This window comes from Furipterus horrens, unplaced genomic scaffold, assembly GCF_987537825.1.
Source record: "Furipterus horrens unplaced genomic scaffold, mFurHor1.1.pri manual_scaffold_9, whole genome shotgun sequence".
NCBI classification, from domain to species: domain Eukaryota; kingdom Metazoa; phylum Chordata; class Mammalia; order Chiroptera; family Furipteridae; genus Furipterus; species Furipterus horrens.
In genome coordinates, this window is record NW_028327179.1 from 95,780,222 (window position 1) to 95,800,940 (window position 20,719).

A 20,719-nucleotide genomic window follows, 5' to 3' on the forward strand; every position below is an offset into this window, starting at 1 on the left:
GAGAGGGAGGGGGAAGGGAGCGAGTCTTTGCTTGGTTCCTTCATCAGAGAGATTATCCGGAGAATCAGAGGTTCGCTCATCATACCTTCTCACATTAACAGATGTGCAGGTGTGTGTCCCAGCAGGGAGCCATGAACTTGGCCTTGCATGGAGTTAAGGCCTGTCTTGGAGCCCGTGTTAGCTGGAGAGTGTGCTGGGGCCTCAGTGAGGCAGCCTGGAAACGCCCGCCAGGTGTAGCGCGTGGAGCACGTGCTCTGAAGCTCTGGGGCTGCCCCCTGCCCTACGCCCCGTGGGCCCGGCTCTGCACAGCCAGCTGCACCTGCTCAGAGGAAGATGGACTGAATCAGGAAACACGGAACCAGCCGAGACTGTCCCAGGGTTGTGGGTGCCTACGGGAGCCGCAAGGACAGTGACATCACAGGCAAGCCCTCCAAGCAGAGCAAAGGGAGGGGCACCTCCTCTGCTGTCTCACCGCAGAGCTCTGAGCAGGGACATGGCCAGTCTTGTCCTCCCTGAATCTCGCAGGGGCTGCCGGGTGCTCTTCTGCGTGGCCCTGTGTCTCCTGGGGGCAGGTGAGTCCTGAGCTCAGGTGGCCCATCCCTCCGACCCAAAGTCCCTGACAGTTGCTGGCGTGTCCTTCTGCTTCGTGTGCGGGTCTCAGCTCTGTCTCCTTCCTCCACAGGGTTGGTGGCTGCTGGAGTCACCCAGTCCCCAAGACACCTCATCAAAGGCCAGGGTAGGAAGGCCATTCTGAAATGCCACCCCATCTCTGGACACAACCGTGTGTCCTGGTACCAGCAGGCTCGGGGACAGGCGCCCCAGTTCCTCATTCAGTATTACGAAAAGCAGGAGAATATGAAAGGGGAAATCCCTGACTGCTTCTCAGGCAAACAGCTCAATGACTACAGCTCTGAGCTGACCCTGAGCGCCTTGCAGCTGGGAGACGCGGCCGTCTACCTCTGCGCCAGCAGCTTAGACACAGCCCTGCAGCCTTCACGGCTCTCTGTCCCCAAACCTTCCTGTCCCAGCAGATGTCACAGGCAGAGGAAATGGGCATTACCTAATGCCACAGATGCTTCTAGTCCTATTGTAACACTCTCCTTTCCCTTCTGAGTTCACCAGAGCCTTCCTGAATGTTCTCCCAGCTCTGCCCAGCACCTTGCCATTCTCAGCATATGGTAGGGAGTCCTGCTCAGTCCTGCTGAGTGAAGTTCCATGCGGTCTATTTTAGTGCATGGTTCTGGGTGACATCGTGTGTCCATTTTACAGGGGAGGGAGTGCTCAGTGCACCATGTCATGGACAGGAAGCTGCAGCTCCCACACGATCCTAATGTTCCATGCATGTCAGTCCTCCATCTTCATGGCCCCGATCCCATCAAGCCCCTATATGCCATGTGCCTCCTGGGCCTTGTTTGTCACATAGAACAGACACCGTCTCTCCCACTTCAGGAGTGTCTGGCTGGGATGGGGAGGCCACACTTCAGCTGTGGGGCTGCACAGCCGATTGCCTGCCAAGTAGTAGGACATACAGTGTGAAGCCAAAGGACTTGGGTCTGTCCTGACATGGTTTCACATAGAGCAAGGTCATGATATCCCGTAATTCAAGAGCTAAGTGACTAAGGGGATTTCCAGTCTGTCAGAAGATTCAGCCAAGGCAACAGCAGGCCTCTAGAAATTTCAGGCAGGATTCTGGGGGTTACTGCAGGGAGTGATGTTTCTAAACCACTGGAGGACATAGTGGAGCGAGGGTCTCAGCCTGTCCTCAGATCCACCACTTCTGGTCAGAAAATCTGAAATCGTTCCATCTGCTCAGGTCAGGCGCTGCAGAAAGTGGCTGGGTGTCACAGCTGCGAATTGAATGGTGTAGTTATGGACCCCAGGGACCATTTACTCATGTTGCAGATGACTTCAATTCTTTCATTTGTGCTTTTATTTCAATAAACATATCTATTGCTTATTTTCTCAAAGGTAAGACGTCATCCAGGTTATGCGTGGAAACACTCTTGTTCCAGAGTTTTGATAATTTGCTGAACGAGGCAGAACTAATGGGTATCTAACTGGGTCAGACAAAGGCTGTCCTGACCCCAACCCTGCCATAAGTCACAGCACAGCGGCCATGTCGCACCTCATGCTGATTTCTCCGTGCCTGCTGCTCACTCCTGCTTCCTGGGGTCACTTCCCAAATACGCTGCTTGCACCTGAGTCCTCCGCTCACAGGGGCTGTCTAATCTGCGACAGTGATGGACTGACATGACCGTCAGAAGACCCTTCTCTCTGGAAGAGACCCCCATTTCTGTTTCATTCACGACTGAGCACGGGCGGCAGGGCACCCACGAGTCGGTGAATCGCGAGACCACGGAAAACAAGTCTTCAGATTCCAACCACCCTGAGACTTGAACTGCCTGGGTATCAGCTGTGTCCTTTAACTGAGAAGATCACTGTGACCTGACATCAAAATTGTCCAGAATTTATGCAAAGGGAAAAATAATAGTATTTGAAGCTAAATTTTGATCAAAGAAGTCACCGAAGTATGAGGAATGCTGTGAGGAGGCTTCTTAGTCCACAATAATAGGAAACTTGTACAGCATACAAATAGGGAATTGTATCACTATGCACAGAAAAAATAAGTTTCCTCACCAAAAGTCGGGAAAGCACGCATACTGATAAGACTCCTTTCCAGAACAGACTTACACTCTCTCCCAGTTCTGCTCAGTTGTACTTTGTGTATTTCATTGACAGTTCCTGTGGGGAGGGTGTGGCAGGTTAGCTGTGCAGCTCAGGTGTCTGTCAAGGACAGTGACATCACTGAGTCAGTGAGAGGCCGGGTCTGTGTCCCCAAAGAGAACTGGAAGACGTGAGATTCTGTCCTGGACCTAAAATGGTCACCAGGCTCTCCTTCTGTGTGGCGCTCTCTCTCCTGTGGGCAGGTGAGGACAGGTGGGCTCCTGCCCTCGGATTCCCAGAGCCTCTCTCCAAGCCTTCACTTAGGGTGACAACTTCAGGCTCTGTCCCTCTCTGTTACAGGACACCTGGATGCCGGAATCTCCCAGAGTCCAAGATACAAGGTCACAGGGACCGAAAAGGAGGTGATGCTGAAATGTCACCAGACTTATAACCACGGCTATATGTACTGGTATCGACAGGACCTGGGCCACGGAATGAGGCTGATCCATTACTCATTCGGTGTTGGTGACACCAACAAAGGAGATGTCTCTGATGGGTACAGTGTCACTAGATCAAATACCGAGGACTTCCCCCTCACGCTGGAGTCGGCCACCCCCTCGCAGACATCTGTGTACTTCTGTGCCAGCAGTGACTCCACAGCGCTACACGGCCGCCTCCTCTCTGCACTAAAAGGCCAGGGGAGGCCCTGAACCCTGGATCCAGGGGAGCCCTGTGCAAACTCCTACACCTGGGAGACCCCAGTGGCCCCTGACTCTGGGTCACCCTCGGTGAGTGCTCAGATCCCCTACAGGACAGTGTCTCCCAGGTCTGGAGTGGACCCAGGGCCTTGGGCACACATGTCTGCAATGTTGCTGTCTGTCTGTCTGTCCTCTGCAGCTGCCCCGTTAGGGACGAAGGGCTTCCCCAGCTCTGGTTTTTCTTGTCACCAGATTGGGGTGGAATGAACAATTTAGAAACCACTAAAATATTCTGTAAGAAAGATTATGAAGGGATTCATGTGGGACATTGTGGATGATATAGAATAAGGACTCTGGACTATGTTATGTTCTTCTAAAGAGTGTTAGGTTTTATCCTGGCAGGTTTGAATGTTGGCTTTGCTAGGACTTATTTCTGTTTGTCCCTCTCTCTCAGGCAGCCCTGACACGTGTCCTTATGACCGTGCGTGGCCTTTCTGGGCTCGTGGAGGGAACTACAGCATATTCGTTGATGTGAGCGTCTTCTGAAATCTCTGTTCAGCTCTCTAGCCTCCACCACCTGCGCTCTGCGCAGCCTTCTAGACCACCCTGTGTATACGCATGAGAACTGGGGCTCTCCTTACGTGCATTCCTGGGGCTACCTGTGTGTGCTCCATGCTCCACATCCTACCTGCCTGTGACCAGGTTATGTCTTTCCTATTTAATTTCAAGCGACACAGGCCATTCCTGTTTTATATCCACAGTGTTTATTTGAGTATCCTACATGTTTACTAGTCACTTTTTCACTCTTCCTCCTTGCAAGGCAAACCATCCTTCCATTACTTTCCCCCTTCAGGCTCCTGCCCTAATTCGGGTAATTTACACTGCCCTCTCACCCACCCCTGCTTGGACAAACACTTATGTTCGCTATTGTTTCAGGGCCACCAAGCCTTTCACTTTCCCTCATTGTTCAAGTTACAGTTAAGTCGTGGTTTTTTGCAAGGATTTGTTTTGTTTTTTTTTTTTTTTTGAATTTTGGGTTTTTTTTTACCTATGAAGAGAGAAGCAATGTAATGAAATTCTATTTATTCAGATTTTTGCTGTTTCATGTACAGGAGCCAATCAGAGCGTCTTCTTGTTGCAGGGATGTCCATCAATAATATTAATAGTAATAATGCCATCTTTTAACAGAAGTTAACTTTAGGTTCTTATCTGAGAATGGAATGTCTCCACCTGTAATAGATTGCAGATCTTCGATATATGGGCATGTTCAGGGGGATAATATCCACCCACCCACGTTGTTTAAAATGCCTTTACATTTTTTTTGGTGGACCACATTAAAAATGATAGAATTTATTACATTAGAAAATGCAGATATTTTCCTCCTAACCCATCGCTCTTGACTTAAAGCATGTGTATTGACTCTGTTTACCCCAACATGGTTTGATTTAAAGTCTTGTTATTCCAATTTGGTAATAAATACCTAACATCATAATAAAAGCTATGGTAAGAGATCACTTAGCATTTATAGATCATTTCAGTTTTGTATTTGTTCATACATTTAAATTTTCTAAAATGAAAATTCAATACTGGCAAAAATGCACATTTAAGAATGTTACATGATATTCCAATAACTAAGCAGATGAAAAGCATAAACAGGTGGTGGAGAAGAAATGACTCATGGTCGGTCACGCGAGCTCGTCCCAACCAGGAAAACTGTGTAGAAATGATGGGCCTGGTTTGGTCTCTAACATTATAGAAACAGACTGGGTTTTGGGGGTCATGTCATGGCAGCCCCTTCATGTAACAGTTGAAATAGTGTCGCATATGTGTAGTGACTTCGCCCCTGAACTACTGAATGCACGTCTCAAACGTGCTGTGGTGCATGTGACCCCCTCGCCGTTACCATGACCGTGTCCGTGACCGTGTCCGCAGCGGAGCCTGCGGGGAGCGCGGCGTGTTGCGCTTGCCCATGGCGGCTGCTCAGAGCGCATGTGTGAACCGTCACGGGGCCCATGAGCCCCACGGGCTGGGACGTTTCCGCGGGGCTGCGTGTCGTTCACGACCAGAACCCAGACAGAGCCCATCTCTGTGGGGTAACACTGAGCGTCCTAGGTCCGTGGATGGGCAGTGCTGCCCCAGCTACCTTTGTCATTCTGGATGCTCCTGTCCTCCCCACACGTCCCTGGGTCCCATCCCCACGAGAGCCGCTCCCCGCGGGTGGGACGCAGGGCAGCTGTGGATGGCAGGCCCCGGGCTGGGGACAGGCCTGAGACCGAGCAGTGTGCGCGTGGCCACCAGGGGCGCCGTGGCTGCACTGAAGCCTCTGAGCTGGGGGCGGGGCGGGGCTGGGAGGGAGCAGAGGAGTGTGGGGAGGAGGGTCCCCAGGGCCTTGGGGCGCCATCCTCCTGTCAGTGGGAGCATCAGTGGTCACACCCCCACGAAATTAAGCTAAAATCATTTTCAAGTGCTTCTCCCTTTGTTGGCACCAGCACCTCGTTCTCTCTCACCTGCGTGCGCTAAGCTCAGCACAGGGGCAGAGCCTGGGGTCCCTCGTGTGGTTCCCTCGTGACCCTTCCCACTGTCCGGCTCTGGGCCGGGATCACATTCAGGCTTCATAAATGGTGGGCGCGGGGCCATCTAATCTCCCTCCCTCCTCACAGTTGGGCACAGGGGGTCCAAGGAAGGCAGAGTTGGGAGTGATGCCCTGCCTCACTGGGAGGGTCTGTGGCTGAGAGGGGGTCCCGGGTGGGAGGGGGAGAGAGAGAGAATCAACGTACGGACTGAGGGCAGCTAATAGCAAAAGAGCAACTGTCGGGGGGATAACCCAGCCCAGTCCGTTGACATCCACCTTCTATCAGAATCTGTATACGGCGTGAGGACTATCCCCTGGGGCTGGGGAGACTGTCAGGGGCAGTGACATCAGAGGCAGAGCCACCAACCAAGGCCAAGGAGACCAGAGCCCAGCCCCCCTGCTGGGACATCCTAGTGAGACTGGGCCCTTCATCCAGATCCCATCATGTTGGAGGCTGCTCTGCTGTGTGGCCCTCTGTCTCCTGGGAGCAGGTGAGTCTTGGGCTCACGTGGGCTGTCCCTGGACTCTGAGCCATTCCCCTGTGGCTGCAGCGACACCTTTCCCTGTGTACTTTGTCTGAATTTTGTCCCTTTCCCCCAACAGTGCGCATGGACACTGGGATTACTCAGATACCAAAATACCTGGTGATGGGAATGAGAGATAAGAAGTCTTTGAAATGCGAACAACATCTGGGACACAATGCTATGTATTGGTACAGACAGAGCGCTCCGAAGGCACCGGAGCTCATGTTCATCTACAGCTATAAGGAACTCTATGAAAACAACACCGTCCCGAGACGCTTCACCCCCAAATGCCCAAACAGCTCTGAGTTGTACCTTCACGTGGATGCCCTGGAGCCAGAAGACTCTGCCGTGTACTTCTGCGCCAGCAGCCACGACACAGCCTGGCAGAGTCACCGTCTCCCTGTGCAGAAACCTGCTGGGTCCAGCCAGGAAGCTGTGGGGCACCCAGGCTTAGTTCAGCATTTCCTGTGAGACCCCAGACAGAAATCTGAGGCAGAACACTGCCTGTCTGTTCCCTGGGCATGGCAGTGCTGGTCCCACGCACAGACAACGGCCTGTGGCCTGGCCTTGACTTGATCAAAATTGTGCGTGGACAGAAACGTTCAAGTTCTTCAATATCTTCCTATCAGCTTGTGGACCTGGGAAATCTTTCATAAGACACGTTACAGTCTGGGCACAGTCTCCTACCAAACCTCCTTCTAAGCGGCCCCTTTCCCTGCCTTCTCTTTCCATTCAAGTTAGACTCAGATCACAACCCTGATCCTAGCTCCAAATATGTTTTGACCTTTTCCAAATCCCCATTCCCTCACCACGTGGCTTTGTCAGTGCCCCCCACTGAGGACAATAGTCCCTCATTCAGTTTGGTTGTTTAGTTCGCCTTGATCAGAACTATGAGTCACAGGTCCACGCCTCTCGACTGTGACTCTGAACTGGCCATGACTGAGAACAATGCATCCTCTCTGTGGTCAGGTCTTCAGCCCGGCCCAGCCGTCCTGGAGCCCACGTCCTCCGAGGGCAGTTCTGCGGCTGCAGCGGTTCCCTCGGGGCCTGCGGGCCTGCACACCCCAGGATACAGGCGGAGCCCCGGGCATCACGTGCCCACGCAGGCACTGAGGCTCAGAATGCTGGCCCTTTCCTAAGAACAGCAGAGCACTGAGCAGGGGACACCCCGCCTCCTCCACCTGCCGTGGGTACCAGGCTTCACTGTTTTGTGGCCCTGGGAGCCTGTGAGCTCAGGAAACTGAAGGAAGTTCTCAGTGCCAGGTCCTCAGTGTTTCCTTCACCTGGACAGCCGCCTGCTTCCCTGTGTCCCGCGTAGCTGACATGTTCTTCTCAGACAGAACCCGTGGGTGCTCAGGGCAGACAGGCAGCAAGATCCCTACTGTAGAGACAAAACAGAAGCTGGTCTCAGAATAGGAACCACTCTGCAGTGTCCTGGTATCAGCAAAACCCAGGACCAGGGCTGAGGCTGATCCACAAGCCAGTGCTGAGGTCATGTCAAAGCAGATGTGCCTGCGCGGTCCATGGCTCAAAGACACACAACTCGCCATCAACAATGTCCTGCAACAGGTTCTCTGTGAGCTGGACGGGACGCCTCCCCTGGACGGGGTGTGTGCCCTGCACTTCCCTGCAGTGACAGAGGGCACAGAGGGAGTGCCCCTGTCCACACGGCTGCTCTGCATGGCTGACTCTGGCTCCGAGGAGTCTGACTGCACATCCTCATCCTGCGATTGACTCCATACCAGATTCTGTTTCCCCACGACCTCTGCTTATTTTTTTATTCATTCAGACCAGTCTCTTCCTCCCAGCACACTGAGTGTAGAGGATTAGAATATTTATTTGCTACTTGTGCATCAGAGAAAAACTGAGAGGAAATTAATCACTTACACATGTGTACTCCCACCTGGGGAAATGGGGCTTGTATCATTATCAATAAACAGAAGCAAAAAAATTGTTTTTGAAAAGAGACGGTAGAAGAGAAATTCTTCAGCAGTGTGGGAACAGTATTATTGTTATTTAAATTTGGGGGATAAGCAGGTTAGTGGGCATCTTGCAAAGACGCCTGTCTCAATGATCTGCCTTGAGTAGGCTGTCAGGGTCATCAAAGTTTAAACAACTTCTGTTAATACCTAATCATCAAAAATAATCTTTTGGAATCAATCTACAGTCCTTGTCCACAGTCACCATTTTTTCTGATACAATACAAATTACCAGATCAGCTAGAACTGAGTGTTTGTACCTTTGATTAAAAAAAAATACAGTGTAATAAGCAAGTAGTGAAACGGTTCCTAATTTAAACACATTCCAGGACGCTTGTCCTCTTGCCTCCTGCCCCGGGAAAATCTAGGTTTCCACTCCAACTGGCCACACGGGGGCGCCGCGGACCTGCCGAGCCCCACAGTTCCTGGGGCGGAGCAGGGGGCAGAGCTGTCTGCCTGGGGCCAGGAGGGTGAAGGGACAGCCTTGTTCGGTGCTTCTAGTGTAAGCACTCATTTTCAGGCAGTGTCACAGCCCGGAGCCATGAACTTCAACTGTGCAGTGGTTAGGGAGTCTCGCTGAGCTTGCACGGGCAATGAAGGGTGCAGAGCTGGAGGGGCAGCCTGCAGGTCCTGGGAGAGGGCACAGGCAGAGGAACAGCTGCCTGCAGGGACAGCAGAGGGGCCGTGGGGCGTGGCATTGCTGCCGAAACCCAGGGCAGCCTCCTGAGGCCATGCCAGCCCATGTGTCATGGACGTCTTTGCAGGACAAGGCAGGTGCCTGGATAAATTGAGTGTTGGACCTGGCAGGGGACCCAGGCTCATGGGAACCAGCAGAGACAATGACATCAGCGCAGTGACATCGTCGCCTAAGCTCCAATCAGAGGAGGTGCCCGGAACGTCAGCCCCAGAGGACAAGCGCTCTGAGCAAGGAGCCACCTGATCTGTCCTGCCCCAGCCTGCCATGGTCCCCAGGCTCCTGTGCTGTGTGGCCCTTTGTCTCCTGGCCGCAGGTGAGCTCTGGACACTGCGTGGAGCCTCGGCTGTGCATCCCCATTCCTGACACACAAGCCTGGCACTGATGGTGGCAGCGGAGGGCCTCCTGGCTCCGTCCCCAGTTCCTTTCTGTCTCCTCCCAACAGGCCCGGTGGATTCTGGAGTCACGCAGACCCCAACACACCTGATAAAAACAAGAAAACAGGAAGTGACACTGAAGTGTTCCTACATCTCCGGACACCTCTCCGTGTACTGGTACCAGCAGGTCCCGGGCCAGGGACCTCAGTTCCTCGTTGAGTATTACAACGAGGAAGAGAGAGAAAAGGGAAACATGCCGGATCGATTCTCTGTGCGGCAGTTCAGTGACTCCCGCTCCGAGCTGACCGTGCGCTCGCTGGAGCTGGGGGACTCGGCCCTGTATCTCTGCGCCAGCAGCCGTGACACAGCCGTGCAGGACCGGCAGCCGCCTGCACAAAAACGCTCCGTCCCACCTCAGGAAGTGACTGCGAAGTGGCAGCTGCCAGCCAGACAGGCTCAGGCCTAGGAGCGCAGCCTGCCTCTCCCAGGCTCCTTTCTGCTGCTTCCAGAAGTGGTGGGATTCGGTGCTCACAGACGCCGTGCGCTTAGGTATCGCTGTTCCTGTTTCTATACGTGGTGGGAAGGAACGCTCCTGGGTCTCATATTTCATAACCCGAGGAGCAAGAAATTACTCATCTGTTCCTCAACACCTGTGGGTGCCCCCCTCTCCCACCCACTCCCAGGCCTGAGCCCACATCTGGCTTCCCTTTTCCAGGTTTAGATGAACAGGCCTGGGAGATCATGAGTCACCTGGGTTTGTCCACCTGGTCTCTGACAGCTTCCATGGACATTTGACTTCATGGCAGCGAATATCCAACCATCCTTCCTGGTGACAACAAAGAAAGTCACAATTTTCTTTTCTGTAGCTGCCACCTAGACCCCCGCAGAGCACTGAAGGCAGTTTGGGGTCCTACAAAGCTTGGGACTGTAGAAGATGAGCTCATTATACTAATGTAATTAATGTCAGCGATTCTTCACAAGGAGATATTCCCCATGGAACGATGTCTCAATTTAAAAAGGGTGTTTTCACTCACTCACCCTGAAATCAGCCACCTCTCGCCACATCCCTCACACAGCTGTCATCCTGGGGGCCAGCAGGTCACGTGCAGAGCTGGGCAGCCATGAAGAAAGGTCAGTCCTGGGCGTGAGCTGGGTCTGCCGGCCCCTGTCTCTCCATGAACACGGGAAGCACATGTCCAGGTATCCTGTGCTGCTCGGGCTGCGTGTGGCAGGGGTCCCAGCGGTCAGGGGATGGATAGGAGGCAGAGCACCTGATTCCTCCAGTGCTGACCCGCCTGCCCCTGAGGCTGGGGAACTGGAGACCAGGAGGGTCACTGTGGGAGAAAGGACAGTGACCGCATGGTGGTGGATTCAGTAGAGCAGAAAAGGAGGCTGAGGGACTACTTGGGACCCGTGAGTCATAAAAGGCATCAGGAGGCACCAGGCTTTTCCCTCAGGGTCAGTAGCAGAGAGGTGGTGCACACACAGAAGCAGAGGATTCATGAGGATTTCCTGCACAGCACAGAACGCACTAAAGTTACACACGGTGACAGCAAGGCTGAGACGACGGCTTGTAGGACTTGCGTCAATCCGGCCAAAAGCTTCTCCTCATTCTAAGCTGTTCAATGCACATTTGTTTCTGATCTGATGCTCTGAGAAGGGGCGTGGCCCCCTGTGACAAGGTGGCTCTGGGTCCGGGCGGTGGGAGTGGCATCTGAGCTGACGCCTGGAGAGCCCTGCTCCCATCCAACCGCACACAGACCCGGAGGAGACCTCTGTCAGGCTGCCCGGCCATGAGCGTCGGCCGTCTGTGCTGCGTGCTCCTTTGTCTCCTGCTTGCAGGTGGGTCCTGGGCTGGGTGACAATTTTAAGATCCCTGCACTAATACACTCCATGGTGGCTGCACATTCTGTTTCCTGTTCTTCTCCGCAGATCTGGTGAATGCTGGCATCACTCAGACCCCAAAATACCAGATCCTGAAAACAGGACAGAAGGGGACATTGAGATGTGCCCAGGATACGAACCACGATGATATGTACTGGTATCGGCAAGACCTGGGCCACGGGCTGAGGCTGATCCATTACTCAGTCACTTCTGGAGACACGAACAAAGGAGAGGTCCCCGATGGGTATAGTGTCACTAGAACAAATACAAAGGACTTCCCCCTCACGCTGGAGTCGGCCATCCCCTCGCAGACATCTGTGTACTTCTGTGCCAGCAGTGACTCCACAGCGCTGCACGGCTGCCTCCTCTCTGCACAAAAAGGAAGTGGGAGGCCCTGCACCCCAGAATCAGGGGAGCCCTGAGGAAACTCCAGCACATGCATGTTCCCAGTGGCCCCTGCCTGAGAGATAACACTCATTGAGTGCTGAGGTCCTCCTCTAGGACAGGGTCTGCTTGGCCTGGATGGTACCCAGGGCCTTGGGCCCACACGTCTGCACTGTTGTTCTCTGTCCTCTGCAGTGGCCCCATTAGCTGGGAAGGTGCTTCCCCAGCTCTAGCCTTTCTAGTCAATAGCCTGAGTCTGATGCCTACAGGGTGGGAACTCATCGGTAGATCAGATCCATGTAGCTGCTCTTGTATATCACACAGGTATGTTAAAGGTCAAGGAGGCTGAGTCTTCTTCCAAAAGAAGCCATAAGACACCTGTTCTGTGAGGCGTGGTGAGTCAGCAGCACACGAGGCTCTCTCATGGGCTGTGTGGTCGTTATTCTGCGTGGAGGTTACTGAGCACAAAGTGAGGGCACCTGCCCGTGACCTGCAGAAGGAACAGGAGCTCCCCCCTCCCACACTTTCCCAGGGCGTCGCTCCGTCCTGTGCAGCTCAGCACGTGTCAGTGCTCCCCAGGCACAGCCGGGTCACCCCCGATGCCACCCGGACCTAAGAAAGGGATGAGGGCGAGCCTGTGTGACGGGAGAGTGCAGGGGGTTGTGACAGAAGCAGGTGCTCCCAGCAGGTCCCACTGCAGAGAAGACGTGAATCTCCCTTTGGTGGGATATGTGGTGACGCTGTTGACATGTCTTAGTGACCATGCGCAGCCGACAGGAGTGACAGTGAATGAGATGAGGGTGGGACCTCAGCCCGACAGCACGGGACTCACAGTGACAGCCGTGCATGATTCTGTGTAAAAGCAGCTTACAGACGTTTAAACCAGTCACCCAAGTGCCTCTGATACACACCACGTGTCCCTGAGGTGGTGGGACTGATGGAGGCAGTGAAGTCACTATGGGAAGTGCCTTGTGGGGACAAGGAACACCCCTCATCCTCTGCTCATGCTCACAAGGCCCCAGACCTGGTGAACCTCCCATTCCTGTCCTTCTTCTGCCATGGACCTCAGGCTCCTGTGCTGGGCGACCCTGTGTCTTCTGGGGACAGGTGAGTCCTCAGAACACCAAGCAGTTTCACAGTGAGTGTGTGTGTATTTGTGTGTGTGTTTGGGTGTGTGTTGAGTGTATGTGACAATTACTATTGTTTTTCTTCATTTTATTGTCAATTTCTGTGTCCACAGGTCACACTGAACCTGGAGTCTCCCAGTCCCCCAGACACATAGTCACAGAGAGGGGACAGGACCTGGTTCTCAGGTGTGATCCCATTTCTGCACACACCACTCTCTTCTGGTACCGACAGCCGCAGGGGCAGGGCCCCCAGTTTATGATGTGCTTCCAAAGCAAAGATTCCCCAGACACCTCAGGGATGCCTAAGGATCGCTTCTCTGCTCAGAGGCCAGAGGGCTCCTCCTCCACCCTGAGCATCCGACGTGCAGAGCCGGGGGACTCGGCCGTGTACCTCTGCGCCAGCAGCTTACCCACAGCGTGGCGGCGTCGCCCCCTCCCTGCCCACAGACCTCCCACTGCTCTCTCCTTGCACCTCCTGAGACCATAAAGCGCCCTCCTTTGCTCTCCATTCCCCAACACAACACGCAGACCAGGACTTCAGCGGTCCCTGGGTAGGAACAGAGCGCAGATTTCCCCCTGAAATGCTGGGGCTCTGATGTTGGCGGGGAAACCCTTCCGGCTCCGTGCGTTCTTGGGGCCCCAGAGCCAGCTCAGCGCTCCGAGGCTCAGGCTGGACGTCCTGGACACAGATCGTCTGCGGGGGGATTGCAGGCTCCGCCCCAAACACAGCGTCACTTCTGTGCGGGAGCCCAGCCTGGTCCTCGGCACTTGTCGCCTTGGCGACGCCACCTCCTGCGCGTTCTCCCTCTAGGCCCCTCTGTGACGTTGGAGGGTTCCCGCAGCGTCTTCCCAAACTGCCTTCCTGTTGGAAGGAAAGGCCGCCCCTGCTTTGTGCCCTTTGACTGAGCAACACCGCGGTGGGAACAGTGAGACGCATCTCCTCCGCAGGTTGGAGGGGCCCCCGCTCCGTGTTTTGTTTCCCTTTTCCCGCCGCTGCCTCCCGAGCGTTAGACGGCAGCGGACCTGCAGGGCTCCCCGTGCGGCTTGTCCCCTGGGCAAACCCGATTTCTAGGGACTGAGGGTCTTATTTGGTGTCCTAGCTGCCTACTTAAAGTAATCTCCCTGAATTTTTGAACTCAAGAAGATGAGATACGTTCTCGATAATAATGCCTCCATTCTTATTTATTTGCTATCTCCTGTTGGGATATAATATTAGCTACCCATATAAGTAATTCAACACCTGTCTGTGGTTGCAGCTGCAGGTATGCGTGAAATCTTAGGCCATAGTTCGAGGGACAGGTCTATGGACCATGGGTTTCCGAGTGTCCTAAGAGACAACCCACGGCTCCAAGGCTGGGATTGGTGTCCCAGACTCAGCCATGATCAAGGTGCCCTGAGCCTAGCGTAACAGGTAAGGACAGTGACAGTCCCTCCAAATCCACCTAAACATTATGTGGCCACGACACCTAGTTTATTTCACCAGGGACTGAGAGTCCGTGGAAGGGAGACTTCCTGGTCTTGTTGTAATTGTGCTCAGTTCCCTGTGTCTCCTGGAAGGGAGGAGGCCAGGGCACAGAGGGTGTAACAGAACCCCTGGGCTGCTCCACTTGAAAACAAACCCACGGGCTCTTTCGTTGGGGTCCGATTGCCCACCGCCAAAATTACAAGTCTGAGTATTATAGTTGAGTGAAAAGAAAATTGTTTATTTAACAGTTACACATATCCTTGCCTCCCCTCTACCAAACCTAGCCAGGTTTAGAGGGGTCAGAAACCCCATTTCCCTACTTCCTAGGCACAGTTCAGCTTTACCAGCGGCTGCCAATCACTCCATCTGATTGGGGAGGGCCTTTCTGTGCTGTGGTGCCCTCCAGCTCTGAATACAAAACCGCCGGGATTCTCAGCCCCCTTGCAAACTGTCTTCTTTCTGTAAACTGCGTGGATCTCCTCTCCTTCTCCAGAGCACCCCTGGGAACACCCACCAGCGAGGGAGACAGCCCCAGAGCGTGCCCCCCCCAAAGTGTTCGCAGCTGCCTATATATCCCAGACTGAATCCTCTGATGCAATGGGCGTTGCCAATAGTTCTGACCATTCACAGAACCCCACGTAGTCTCTGTGTGCTTTCCATACCATCACCTGGTTCAAGACTCCTCCCATCCACCTGAGGCTTTGGATGCATTAAAGCAATTTACATAATGAAAGACACCGGCCATCAGCCCCAGGCACGTGGAGGCATTCTGAAAGCTGCTTGCTTCTCCCCACCCCGCAGCCGCAAACTCCGGGGATTTTTGGACTCCCCTGTTTCTGTAACAAGGGGAGCTCCCTGTCTTTGGAGTGCCATTCAAGGAACTCCCTTCCCTGTCCTTGTCTCCCATTTGTGCCACCTTCCAGCGCATGACCCTGGCAGACTCTGCTTCCTTATAATACTCTTTTGTACGAGTGTTTTCTTACCTCCCACGGCTCGTCTGTTCTATCCAGAATCATCTCCTGGCTCCTTGCTGCTGAAATCAGCAGATGGACATTGTACAAGTTCTTCATTTATTGTGGACTGTCCTTTGCTGGTCTCACCTCCAAACAGCCTGAGTTTCCCTGTTAGATTCTGTTTCTTCCATGACTGCTTATTTCCTTAGAAAATATCCTGTATTTTTCTACTCTTTCAATTTCATTTTGTAGTTACACACTTTTGACCCCATATTGAAGGCAATCTCTTTATCTGTCACTCTTTTGCTGATCTTTATTTTGGAGATAATATTAAATGTCATTTCTTTTTCGCATTTTGTTTATTTTTGGTAATGGAGATAAAAGACCCTCCTTACATTTCAATTTGTGTGTTTTTATACCTATTTTAGATGAAATAATACTTCTTCCATTTTCTCTTCTCTTCCTCTGCCTTTCAGAAAATACTTTTAAGGAAGCAGATCCAAAGTATAATTGTAGATAATGTGATACTAGTCGTGTAAATGAGGGCGGGGTATAAAGCATGGTAACTCAAGGAAATAGACTCAGGTAAGAATTCATGTGGGGATTAGCGTCTAAGCACATTGAGCTTACCACTTACAGGATTCTGCTTCTGGAATCTCCCTGCCTTCCATGAGACATTTCCCAGCACCCCTTGGGCTATTCAGGAAGACACCTGATGAAACATCAGTTATTGGCCACCAGATGGCACTGTGATGCCATCGACCTCTAAGGGGCTCTGGGGAGAGCCTGGGAGAGCAGGAAAGGGTTAAGGAGACTTAGGCAGGGATCCAACAGTGCACAGGTGCTGAGGAAGGTTCAGTTGCTGCCAGGCTTCCTAGCTATGGAAGAGGGTGGAGGTCCCTCTAAACGTTATCAAGACCCGCAATTGAAGAATTTGGGCAAGTAGCTTTGATGGCAGGGGCAGGAGCAGACAGAGAATTAACTGTCCCCAGGGAATTTTGGGGACCAAGGTGTAGGTGCACCCTGACCTCAGTACACGCAGCCACACCTCATCTGCCTGCAGGCCGTGCTGAGTCACATCTGTGGGAAGAGTTGCTGAATCAGCCTCGGCCAAGTCAGAAGGGACCCTGGACCAGGGAGCATCTGCTGGGGTGTGAACAGCGACATCCCAGGCAGACCAGTCTGTCCTCCGGGGAAGGACCTCTGAGCTCCCTCTGTGTCCTGTGGGTCAGAGCACGTCGCTGGGACAGCCCTTCCTGCCCTGAGTGCCCATGAGCCCCAACCTCCTTTGTGCGGTGCTTTGTCTGCTTGTGGCAGGCGGGCTCCGTATTCAGCTGAATGCCTCTGCCAAGGGTTTGCAAAGTCCCAGCGCCCAGCCTTTCCCTCTCCTTCAGACCCAGGTCTCTCCCAGCCTTGTCTGACCTACATCTGCCTCTCCAGCAGGCCGCACGGATGCTGTGATCACCCAGACGCCCAGATTCCGTATTGTACAGACAGGACAGCAGATGACCCTGGAATGTTCCCAGCATATGAAGTAATTTATAATGTACTATTATCAACAAGACGCAGGACAGGGGCTGAGGTCGATCTATTATTCACGCACTGTCGGCAGCACTGGAAGAGGGGAGGTCACAGAAGGCCATGGTGTCTCCTGAAACAGGACTGAGCCTTTCCCCTTGACCCTGGAGTTGGCTGGCACCCACCAGAGCTCCCTGTACCTCTGTGCCAGCAGTGAGTGCCCAGCAGTGCACAGCCAGCTGCTCTCTGCACAGAAAGGGCAGCCACAGGGTGAGGGACACTGCCTCCTGAGCCCCTGGTCCTTCAAGGAGAAAGAACTGTCCTCACTGAAGCTGTCACCGGACTCCCCAGAAATGGGAGGGCAATGTGAGGAGCCTCGTGGGAACCTCCAAGCATGATCCTCCGTGTGAACAGAGGTCCATCATCATGGGCTGTGCATGTGTGTGTGTGTGTGTGTACATGTGCTGCTAGCACTGAGTGTTACTCACTCGATTCAGAATATTCTGGTCATTGAAAAAGCTGAGGAGCAGTAGCATTCCACATGAAGTTTATGTTTGTTTTACTTTCAGTGAAGAACAAAGCTCAAAGCAGCTCTGTGCCGCCCAGTGGTCTGGGACTCTCAGAGGGAAGAGGACAAAGTTAACACCATAGACCTCAGCTGGGAAGTACTGTCGAACCCAGACGGAAAAGTCCAGCTGACACCGTGAAGAGAATGAGACCCCATCAGAATCCAGGCCACAGAGGGATGTGGATCCGGGCCAGAGGACACTGGGGCTCAGAGGGATGACAACCCCAAAGTCTAACAGAATTGGTGTATATTTACATCCACGTTTGAATCACTATATTTCAGTCATTCTGTGTTTCACAATTTTTCATCTTTTAACATATGTGATTATGAGTGATGATCATTTTTTAATAGTGCTTAACAGAAAGGTGCAGGTGACAGTGGCTGGCATCTTAGATATAATTAATTAATTACCTAGTGACTGTGAGGTAATGCTGAGTCTCAGTGATGTCACTATGGGAACTGCCTTGTAAGGACAAGGGATGTCCCTCCTCCTCTGCTCATGCTCACAAGGACCCTGACCTGGTGAAGCTCTCATCCCTGTCCTGCCTCTGCCCTGGGCCCCAGGCTCCTGTGTTGGGCGACCCTCTGTCTTCTGGGGACAGGTGAGTCCTCAGAACACGAAGCAGTTCCAAGATGTGTGTGTGTGTGTGACGATTACAACTGTTTTTCCTCATTCCATGTTCAACTTCTGTGTCCACAGGTCACACAGAGGCTGGGGTCTCCCAGTCCCCAAAGCACATGGTCACAAAAAGGGGACAGGACATGGCTCTCATGTGTGATCCAATATCTGGACACGACACTCTCTACTGGTACCGACAGGCGCTGGGGCAGAGCCTGGAGTTTTTGATGTACTTCAGAAACAAGGAACCAATAGACACCTCAGGGATGCCTAAGGATCGGTTCTCCGCTGAGAGACCAGAGAACTCCTACTCCACCCTGAACATCAGTCGTGCAGAGCCAGGGGACTCGGCCGTGTACCTCTGTGCCAGCAGCTTAACCACAACATGGCAGCGTCCCCCCCTTCCTGCCCACAAACCCTCCTGTGCTCCCCGCTGCTCATAGTTCCCAGGCCCCCCAGCAAAGGGGTTGTCACAGCGCAACTTCACACGTGGCCGCTGGAGGGCGCTGCGGACCCACGGAGGCAGAGGCTGGTGGCGTCTGTGGGAGAGGGAGGGGTACAGGAGAGTCTTTGCTTGGTTCCTGCATTAAGGATGTTACTGATGATTCAGACGTTTGCTGATCGTACCTCCTCACATTCACTGATACGCAGGGAGCTGTGAACTTGTCCTTGCATGGAGTTAAGGCCTGTCTTGGAGTCCGTGTTAGCTGGAGAGTGTGCTGGGGCCTCAGTGAGGCAGCCTGGAAACCCACGCCAGGTGTAGCGCGTGGAGCACCTGCTCTGAAGCTCTGGGGCTGCCCCCCGCCCTACGCCCCGTGGGCCCGGCTCAGCACAGCCAGCTGCACCTGCTCAGAGGAAGATGGACAGAGTCGGGCAACGCGGCACCAGCCGAGCCTGTCCCGGGGCTGTGGGTGCCTACAGGAGCCGCAGGGACAGTGACATCAGAACAGTGACATCACAGGCAAGCCCTCCAAGCAGAGGAAAGGGAGGGGCACCACCTCTGCTGTCTCACCGCAGAGACCAGAGCCCTGAGAAGGGACATGGCCAGTCTTGTCCTGCCTGAATCTCCCAGGGACTCCCGGCTGCTCTTCTGCGTGGCCCTGTGTCTCCTGGGGGCAGGTGAGTCCTGAGCTCAGGTGGCCCATCCCTCCGACCCAAAGTCCCTGACTGTTGCTGGCGTGTCCTTCTGCTTCCTGTGCGGGTCTCAGCTCTGTCTCCTTCCTCCACAGGGTCGGTGGCTGCTGGCGTCACCCAGTCCCCAAGACACCTCATCAAAGGCCAGGGTGGGAAGGCCATTCTGAAATGCAAACCCATCTCTGGACACAAGAGTCTCTACTGGTACCAGCAGGCTCGGGCAGAGGCACCCCAGTTCCTCATTCAGTATTACGAAAAGCAGGAGGGAGGCAGAGGAAGCATCCCTGACCGCTTCTCAGCAAAACAGCTCAGTGACTACAGCTCTGAGCTGACCCTGAGCGCCTTGCAGCTGGGAGACACGGCCGTCTACCTCTGCGCCAGCAGCTTAGACACAGCCCTGCAGCCTTCACGGCTCTCTGTACCCTAACCTTCCTGTCCCAGCAGATGTCACAGGCAAAGAGAGGAAGACGTACTGAGTTCAACGGATTGTTCTCATTCTTTTCTTACACTCTCCCTTCCCTGCCCAGCACAGCCAGAGCCGTCCTGAATGTTCTCCCAGCTCTGCCAGCACCTTGCCATTCCCAGCCTATGGCAGGGACTCCTGCTCTGGGACAGAGTGGAGGTACCCGTAGTGTGTTTCAGTTCATGGTCCTGACAACATCCTGTGTCTAATTTACAAGGGAGGGAGCGCTCAATGCCCCATGTCATGGACAGGAAGGTACAGCTCCCAGATGATCCAAGTCCTCCATCTTTGTGCCCCCAACGTCAACAGGCCCCTAGATGCCATGTGCCTTCTGGGCCTCGTCTGTCACATAGAACAGAGCACAGTCTCTCCCATTTCAGGAGCATCTGAGCTGCGATGGGGAGGCCACACTTCAGCTGTGGGGCTGCACAGCCAGTTGTCTGCCAATCTAGGACATAGATCTTCTAGCCATAGAACATGTGTCTGTCCTGTCATAGTTCCACATAGAGCGAGGCCATGATATTCCCCTAAGAGAGGAGCTAAATGACAAGGGGGATTTCCAGTCTGTCAGAAGATTCAGCCAAGGAAACAGCAGGCCTCTAGGGATTTCAAGCAGTATTCTGGGGGTCACTGCAGGGAGTGATGTTTCTAAACCACTGGATGGGGTGGGGGAGGAGGGTCTCAGCCTGTCCTCAGGTCCCCCACTTCCTGTCAGAAAATCTGAAATTGTTGCATCTGCCCAGGCCAGGAGCTGCAGACACGGCTGGGTGTCACAGCTGTGAAGTGAATGCTGTAGAGTTACAGACCGCAGGGACCATTTATTGGGGTCGCAGACAACATTAATTCTATTAATTTGTGCATTTCTTTCAATCATATTATTTTTGGCTCATTTTCTCCAAGGTAGCAGGAGTCACCCAGGTTACAGATGGAAACACTGTTAGTCCAGAGTTTGGATAACTTGCTGGAAGAGACACAGCTAACACGTATGTAACTGGGTCAGACACAGGCCTTCCTGACCCCTAGCCCCGCTTTAAGTCCCTCTGCCCTTCTGCCTGCTGGGAGAGGAGGGTCTTCAAACTGGAGCATGGACCCAAAG

At 53.5% G+C, this 20,719-nt stretch overlaps 1 protein-coding gene, 1 long non-coding RNA gene and 3 gene segments (V, D, J or C); all 5 read left to right on the forward strand.

Moving 5' to 3' along the window:
• Window positions 1–467: 467 nt before the first annotated feature.
• Window positions 468–3,374, forward strand: LOC150002251 (uncharacterized). Its single transcript, XM_090286908.1, has 4 exons — window positions 468–572; window positions 683–1,005; window positions 2,928–2,937; window positions 3,025–3,374. Exons 1-4 carry the CDS (start codon window positions 494–496, stop codon window positions 3,372–3,374), a joined length of 762 nt encoding a protein of 253 aa, XP_090143034.1. The 5' UTR covers window positions 468–493.
• A 3,008-nt stretch (window positions 3,375–6,382) lies between these two features.
• On the forward strand, window positions 6,383–6,827 carry LOC150002252 (uncharacterized). Its single transcript, XR_016512973.1, has 2 exons — window positions 6,383–6,425; window positions 6,538–6,827. It is a non-coding gene; the product is annotated as an uncharacterized LOC150002252 (long non-coding RNA).
• Window positions 6,828–9,329: 2,502 nt separating this feature from the next.
• On the forward strand, window positions 9,330–9,974 carry LOC150002253 (T cell receptor beta variable 5-5-like). The segment is given in 2 exon segments: window positions 9,330–9,447; window positions 9,577–9,974. Coding segments are annotated over 2 exon segments (447 nt in total).
• A 1,327-nt stretch (window positions 9,975–11,301) lies between these two features.
• Window positions 11,302–11,814, forward strand: LOC150002254 (T cell receptor beta variable 6-1-like). The segment is given in 2 exon segments: window positions 11,302–11,350; window positions 11,441–11,814. Coding segments are annotated over 2 exon segments (423 nt in total).
• A 7,243-nt stretch (window positions 11,815–19,057) lies between these two features.
• On the forward strand, window positions 19,058–19,609 carry LOC150002255 (T cell receptor beta variable 5-5-like). The segment is given in 2 exon segments: window positions 19,058–19,145; window positions 19,256–19,609. Coding segments are annotated over 2 exon segments (411 nt in total).
• The last annotated feature ends 1,110 nt before the right edge of the window (window positions 19,610–20,719 follow it).

Excerpts from the sequence above, each read along its gene's own strand:
- LOC150002251 (XM_090286908.1), top strand. The coding sequence starts at position 494 with ATGGCCAGTCTTGTCCTCCCTGAATCTCGCAGGGGCTGCCGGGTGCTC. Across the intron at positions 573-682 it reads CCTGTGTCTCCTGGGGGCAG|GGTTGGTGGCTGCTGGAGTC; the intron begins GTGAGTCCTGAG and ends CTTCCTCCACAG.